The sequence below is a fragment of the Octodon degus genome, unplaced genomic scaffold (assembly GCF_000260255.1).
Source record: "Octodon degus isolate 3935 unplaced genomic scaffold, OctDeg1.0 scaffold00027, whole genome shotgun sequence".
Classification (NCBI taxonomy): Eukaryota; Metazoa; Chordata; class Mammalia; order Rodentia; family Octodontidae; genus Octodon; species Octodon degus.
Genome location: NW_004524603.1, coordinates 13300692 through 13308753, shown reverse-complemented (window position 1 = coordinate 13308753; position 8062 = coordinate 13300692). Strand labels below are relative to the sequence as shown.

Sequence of the window (8062 nt, the reverse complement as noted above, 5' to 3'; positions counted from 1 at the left end):
GTTGTTAGTGAAGGCCCAAGGAAGAGTTTCAGCACCCATGGAGGGGATTTGCAATAAGTCAGCCAGGCTCCCTGCCTGGTCACAAAGGAGCAAAGGTCAGGTCCTTCCAGGTGGGGTTGGAGGTATGGCTTTGTCCTTCTGTGAGGCCTAGCCAATCAGAAGGCACAGTGACCTCACTGCGTGACTCATCATCCCTGAGAGCTGGAAACCTTTCTGTCTTACCACTGCTTGCCATGGCTTTCAAGCTCCTCTGTTGTGTGTTTTTTTGTTTCTTGGGAAGAGGTAAATTTGGAAAACAGATGAGGGAAATCCTCACCTTAAATTATCCAGTCTAAGGTTAGGTTTTCTCCTAAAGATCTCAGCAAGAGGTTATAGTCGTCAGCTCTGTCTCCATTTTCTGTCTTCTTTTCCCACAGGGTCCATGGCTTCTGGCATTACTCAGACCCCAAGGAACAGGATCACACAAACAGGAACAAACACTGTGCTGAAATGCTCTCAGACCAAGGGTCATGACCGAATGTTCTGGTACCGACAAGACCCGGGACAGGGACTACGGCTGATCTACTACTCCATTGATATCAATGACTTTACCAAAGGAGATATCTCGGATGGGTACAATGTCTCCCGGAAGGAGCAGGCTTCATTTTCCCTCTCCATAGAGGCTGCCACCCCCTCCCAGACAGGGCTGTACTTCTGTGCCAGCAGTGATATGCACAGCGCTCCTGGGCCACCTGCTTGCTTCACAGAAAGCCAGGCAGAGGGGTACCAGATTTGCTCAGAAGAGTGTGGGGCCCCCCTAGGTGTGGGGTGTGGGACATCTAGAGTTTCGAATGGTCCTATTCCATGTGAACCTCTGTGTGAGCCACTTCAGATCAATGTCCCCAGGCAAGGTGGTGACCCTGAAGGCACAGGCTGCACCAGCTGGGCTCTGCCTCTGCTGCCTCCTATGTCTGTCTTAGTGGGTGGTCCCATGGTTACCTCCCAGGAGAATGAAATTGAGCATTGACAGCAGCTCCTTATCTTCAACAACAGCATTTCCTGTGAGTACAAGTGCAATGTCGCATTTAATAGTTCTTTTGCTGCTGCCTGAATCCATTCTGTTCTATTTCTACTGAAATCCCTTTGTCCTGTCTGCCCTTTCTCAGCTCCATTCTCTGAGCTCAGCTCCCTCACTTAGTTCTACACTTAGTTGCCTTTGTACTAAAAACAATCCTAAAACTTAATCTAAGTCAACTGAAGTATCATGACATCTGATTCAGAAAGTGAAGCACCAGAGCCTGACTTAGAGAAGTAATTCTTCTTCGACTGCCCCTCCTCTGATCTCTACACAAGTTCATTTGAATCCATAGGAGCAGATGAACATGTATTATTATCTGGACTTGTGAAATCAAGGATACTTTCTCTGCCCAACCCAGAACCAGAGCTAGGAACTTGAAGTTTCCTTTTTCCAGCCAGGCAGTAGAACCATTTCTTAGCTTCCTTGTGGCAGGGACCTCCCAGGAGTCAGGGGGTCCAGGCACAGGAGTGTTCCTTCGAGGAACACCAGGGGATGAAGTAAGTGCCTTGCTGAGAATCAAGTTCCAAGAGTCTTCCTGTGCTTTTATTCTTTCCCATAAGCCCCAATTCTTTCAGCAAAGGGATCCACAGGACTTGGTGACTGCTCAGAAATAAAGAATCCACCCTGTCTCACTTTCTATCAATTCATATCTGAAACAGTCACTTCTTTCTTTCCATTCATTCTTCTTTCTTTGTCTTGTCTCCTTCATGGGCTCTATCTCATCTAATTTCTCCCTCAAAAATAAAAATAAACTTTTCTCTGGAATTTCTTTCCCTGGTTTCTACACTCACTTCCTCAACAATCTCTTGTCTCATAAAAGCTCTTCTTTTTTCATAAATTCCCCATTGTTCTCTTTAATGGTCTCCTGGCTCTTTCTAGTAAATCTTCCAAGAAGCTCCCACTTCCCTCTTTTCTTCTCAGGATGAGCATTTCCCTCAGCGCCCCCCCCCCCCCGTAATCAGGACATCTTCTTCAGTAAGTGCTTGCTGACAACATCAGTTGTCTACTGGATGCCCAACTGGATGCCCTATACACAACATCCAACTCAAAGAATACATGACTGAGTCTAATGCTCCCTTACTCTTGGCACCCATACTGGTCTCACAACATTTTTCTCCTGTGACTGGAGCAACCCTTCTTGGTTCCTCTTTTCTGTTAGACCTCACATTAAACCCACTGACAATCTGTTACGCCTCTATCTCTTGTTGTCCATCATCGGTTGGGTTCTCAGAGAACAAACTGGTCAGAGAGGCTAGCATACAGGTCCCTCCTGGAATGTGCCCTCATTGTCATCTCAGGGGATGGTAAAGAGAGTAAGGATGATTTGGTGGAAGGAAGACTTGATAGAAGGAGATGCTTTGTGGACTACAGCCTCCACTAAGGAACCATCAGGGCCCACAAGGACCTGGAACCTGGGACAGCCTGAGAATGATCCCAAGTCAGAGGAGGGGCAGGTCTTTCTCCCATTTTCCTTGTAATGACATCATTAGTTCTCATTCTGTCAGCTTCGCAGCTTCCAGTGCACATGTGCTTGTCACATTTGGTTTCTTATCCCCTCCCTCATGGTCTGTCCTCTACAGCAGACCCTTCCCCATTCCTCTCCTAGAAAATCATCTTGTATCTTGGTCCTACCAGGCTCTCAACCTATCTGCTTCATTTTGCCTTATACATCGCCACCAGTGTGATAGAATTTACAGCATTCACATGGTGCACAAAGCCTTTTAGGAGCACTTTTCTTACTACAGCTCTGGCCAAGCCTTCCGAGTTCTCTCAGCACATTAGATGGTAGCTCAGCTGAGCTTCTTACATTTCCCCGGACGGGTCAACCTCAGCGGCACAGGAGCACCTTTGGCAAATCTCTCTCCTACATCCAAAATGGGCTACTTCTTGGTTGGCCACAGCACGTAACACCTACACATCCTTCAGTTCTCAGGTCAGAGAAAAGCTTCGCTTTTCTGATTTCTGCAGACAGAATGACTCAGTGTTTCTTTTCTCTGTATGAGCTCCTACAGTCCCAAACCACAGTCATTATGTTTTGTATAATTCTTTCCATACTTGTTCCCCCAAAGACTACTTAGTCCTTAGATTAATAGATTCTAATTTTACATCCATAGGTACAATTCCTAGTTTAGTAAAGAAATGATAGCAAGAAGCAGGGGAGTACGTGGGGGTGGATAGGAAAATAGACTTAAATATGTGTTCAAGCAGTTCTCCAGGGTTTTGTGCCAATGAACATATTTCCTGACTTCTGGCGCAAGTGTATTTCAGTTCTCCACACCTCCTACCCGCAAGTCCCTTAAAACAAATAAAACATATTTGGCTAAAAGGCAGTTGAAAAAAGCAAGACAGCATCTTGTTGGGCCAAAAATGTATATTATGCACCAATTATTATCTTCTGTTAATATCTGATGGAAGATGATTGATTGAGAATCAGGACATCATGAGTCGTCCTTCCAAACACTCGTGAGAGAATGCTGTGGGGGAAATGAAAATCCTTCTCCCTGATGGTCACTGAGACTTGACATTAGGACGTGTAAAGGAGGATGTACATGTGCCCTCACATGTGTGCATGTTTGGTTTTGAAAACTTGAACACAAGCATTTTTACTTACCTGTCACATATATTTTAGTTGGAATAGCTGGCAACTTGAGTTCATGCCCAGAGTTCTAGTTTGGCTGCCTGCAGGCAAAGGAGCAATGTACAGCACCAGGATGGTGAGTCATGCCCTAGCTGAGGGGCTCTGGAGCCCCTAAGTGTTGGGCGAGCCTGGTTTCAAACAAGGTACCGAAGCTCACAAAACACAGGTGGTGTCAGTGTCTGTGAATTTTTGGAGTCGAATTTCCCCCTGCAATAGCAGGAACTGCGGTTCCACGGGTTATTCTTGGTGCAGGCCATGAGGCTTCAAAGGCAATTGCATGGCTATGTGGACTAGAGGCCTAAATCTGGAGGTGTCCATCTGTATTTTAGAAACCAGGACACTCTGCCTTCCCTCCTTCTGAAGACAGGCAACTCCTCTGCCACAATGTAAGGTTCCCACTGGGCGGTGCTGCCCCCTGATTCCAGATATCTCCATCTGGGCTGAACACTAACTCCACTGTGGCTCTTCTCACTGGAGTCATTCCTGCAGGCGTGATGAACCCTGCAAGGACTACAAGACCCTGCGAGCCCAAGAAGTTCCCGTGTTTTATTGGACCAAGAACATGTAGAGACACATGTAACAGTTTCCCCTGGTAATTCCCGTATCCTTAAGTGTTGGCATTTAACAACTCTCAGCAGCTGTCCCAGAGACTTCTGTAGCTGAAAAGAAAACTGATGTTTACAGAATATGTGTTCATCAGTCAGAGCCTAGCCATGCGTGATCTATTCCTGCACAGGGCAGTCGGCCTCTACTGTTCATATGTGTCCTCAGTAACCCTCCATGTGAGTAGGACCCAGCCGCTCCCATAGCTGCCCCAATCCAAGGTCTGACCCTCTCATCATTTTCTTCCTTTAACCACTTCTACTGTGAAGTGTTGATTTGACATCACTCTCTTTAACTTCTCCCTCCTCCTTACATTCTGTCCAAGCTACAGCAGGGAGCCTCCCTCCTCCTCCTCCTCCATTTAAGTCTTTCCAGAGAATCTTTTCCAAAGCTGTTTCCATTTTTCACCTATTTTTCAGCAGGGGGCAGTAAAGTTCAATTTACTTTTAGCTTCCTCAACCTTTCCTTTAAGGCAAGACCAGATTTCACAGCAAAGGCAAAGCCAAATGTCACTGATGATTTTAAGAGTTATCTTTGACTTAAAGGGAGCACCGGATGGGACAAGAGGGTTTGCTATGTGGTGAGGGTTATAGTCCTCAGGTAGGAGACTCCAAGAGCAAGCAGGATCCTCCCACATGTGTTATATTCTTTAAATAAAAGGTAAAGGCATGATGCTCAAAGCGTGGATACCTAAGAATCAAAATCTCCTTTAATCTGAAGTAAATAAGAATTTTATTCAGCGTCAACTGTGTGTCTTAGGGAACTAGAGTGAAGGGCTCTGGCCCAGGAGGAATGCCGGGCTTGGTCCTGTGGCTCATAATAAAAGCTAAGGACTTTTCTGCTGAGAAGGAATACAGAAATGGAAGAGGGAGGAAGCAGTTGATCTGCACTTTGCTTACTGCAGCAGTAGCCAAAGGCAACATTTAGCTTATGCTACCAGAGCGTGTACTGGAATAACTTCAGATGCAAATTTTCTTTTCTGGCCTTGTGGATGGTAGTTAAAGGAAAATGACTCTAAAATTATTGTAGATGAAGCTTATATTAACAAAGTCGCTAAAGCCTAAGTAAATCAGTGAAAATAGGACTGAGAAAGCTGTGTAATTATCGTATAGAAATGAGACTCTATTTTTCGGAGAACTCAATGAATGTTACCGCTCCTAAGCGGTTGCCTCATTAACGTTTGCTTCCCCTGCCCCTGTCTCAGGAGCTCTGATTGCAGGGCCTTTCTTTTGAACATTCTTTTTTCTCTGGTCTGCGGTGTGAATTATTCCTACTTCTCAGAACTCAGCTCAAACTTCACCTCGTTTTTGACATTACCAATTAGGCGAAATCCTCTTAGCATCTTTCAAACCTCGGTAGTGCTCATTTTCGTAGTTTGGAAAACAACTGTCACCAGTAATTTATTTTGTACTTTGGCTAGAGTAAAGGACTGTGAATGTTTGAAATGAAAACAAAGGACGGGGTTTGAGAAGGCTGGTGTGTCAGCTGGCCCCTTGAGGCCACGTATAGCGCTCCTAAAAATTATTTAAACGGGAAAGGTGAACCAAGATAACAAAGCCAAGCATCAGGCCTACCGTGGGCGAAAGAGGGAATAAGAATGTGAGGCTTCTCATGGGAGAGCGGCAAAGAGGAAGCTGCTAAATAGGACAGCTGTGGGGCCCAGAGCGTCCAAAAGGGCTGCGTCTTCCTCACACAGTGGCTGCACCAGGAGCCGTCCTGCTTCCTCAGGACGGAGGACACCTGCAGTTGTCACCCTGAGCGTGTCATGGCTTGCAGGCTCCTCTGCTATGTGGCATTTTACTTCCTGGGAACAGGTAAGTCACAGATTTAGACTTTTCCAAATTCAGGAAGGACAATTTGTGTACGGTGGGTTTCTTCCTGGCCCATTTTGGACTCTGTGACCAATTTTGTCTCCTCCTCCTCAGATGCTGGTGTCTCCCAGATTCCAAGACACTGCATTACAGAGACAGGAAAGAAGATTGTTCTGGAATGTTCGCAAACTATGGGCCACAACAACATGTACTGGTACAGACAGGATCTGGGCAGGGCACTGCGGCTGATCCATTACTCCTACGGCATTAACACCACAGAGAAAGGAGAGCTGCCATCTGAGTCGACAGTCTCCAGAGAAAGATTGGAGCATTTCCCGCTGACCCTGGAGTCACCCAGCCCCACACACACATCTCAGTACTTCTGCGCCAGCTCTGAATACACAGTGCCACACGGTCACCTACATCCTGCACAAAAAGGGTAGTCCCTAAGGTGAGGAAGTCCTGCCTTCGGGGTTCTCGCCTGCAGAAGCTACTCTAAGTCTCCACAAACTCTTCAGCCCTGGCGACCAGCAAGGTCTGAGTAACAGGATGGCCTAAAAACTAACTCTTGGTCAATCTCTGCTGAGCTCAACAGTCAGTGCTGACTTCTCCCATGTATCCAACTCCACCTGCTCACCTGCTGATGTTGCACATATTTTGGCTTTCAAAAACATTGGTGTAATACTTTATTCTTTTCTCCCTTTATTTTCTCCTGATTTTTTCCTCCTGGTTTTTGTCTGCTTTGCTTTTCCTTTTCTTAATCTATATGTACATTTTAAACAATCTCATTTGGCCTATTATTCAAACCACACTTCTCATCCGTCCTAAGCTTGTCCCCTAAATTCACCCACTAAATATGTCTATACCCATATGTCACAGGCCCCTCAATTCAGCCAGCCCCGAGAACAGCCACCCCAGCATGTGGTTCCTCCACCACCCTTAGGGCCACTTGTGGCACGTTTCAGTAATTCTCTTACCTATGATTCCTGAAAATGATTCCAGTGTGTCCGTGATGACAAATGTGTTAGAGCTTTCAGTAAGGCACAGAAGCCACTGTGGTACCTTGTAGTAGGTTCACCACCTCAGGGATAGAGCGTTCCGTTACATTTATGCATCTTCAAACTGTTGGACATCCGGATTGCTCCAGTGGTAAGCTATTATGAATACAGCAATGATGAACAATTACATGTGCCTCTTTGTGAGGGCACACATTCTACAGGCCTGAGATTGCTGAGTCCCACTGTATCTGATGCATTGTAAAACAAAATAAAGCAGCCAAATATTTTTGCAGGTGGCTATTTCACGATCCATTGCCACCACCACTGGCCACCATGTCCTTCGCAGCTCTTGTCATTTCCCTGGCAATTATATGATGTTATCTCCCTGGGTTTTAAATTTCCCATTTCTTTAGTGGCAAATAAAATTGAGACTCTTGTACAGTGCTTGGTAAAATACTTATTCAAAATTTTACACATTTTAATTGGGTTGTCTTTGTATTTACTTTATATAGAGAGCACCCTTTCCTGATGTATGACTTTCAAGTTTACTCCTCTTAATAGCATTATAGATGCTTTAGCTCTTACATTGTGTTTGTTGGTTTTGTTTTGTTTTATTGATACAGAGTCTTGCTACAAAGCTTGGACTTATAGTGATCCTCCTGTCTCAGCCTCCTCAGCACTGGGATTAGAGGTGTGCACCACCATGACAGGTTCTGGGGATGGCACAGCACGCAGTGCCAGGGATCAAACTTGGCTCCTTGCGCTTGCCAGACAGGTGCTTAGACCGCCGAGCCATCTCTCAAGCCCCTAGCTCTTGTACTGTTACTGCTTAAATAGTTTCTCCTCCTCCTCTATTTTACATTCAGGGCATGTATGCCTTTAATTCTTTTTATTTATTTATTTATTTTACTGAGAAAGAAATAGCAATGAGACAGTTTCAAAACAGGTTAGTAGG

General features: G+C 45.5%; 1 gene segment (V, D, J or C); it reads left to right on the top strand.

The window, feature by feature from the left end:
- Positions 1-6027: 6027 nt before the first annotated feature.
- Positions 6028-6552, top strand: LOC111816130. The segment is given in 2 exon segments: positions 6028-6112; positions 6224-6552. Coding segments are annotated over 2 exon segments (378 nt in total).
- Positions 6553-8062: the final 1510 nt, after the last annotated feature.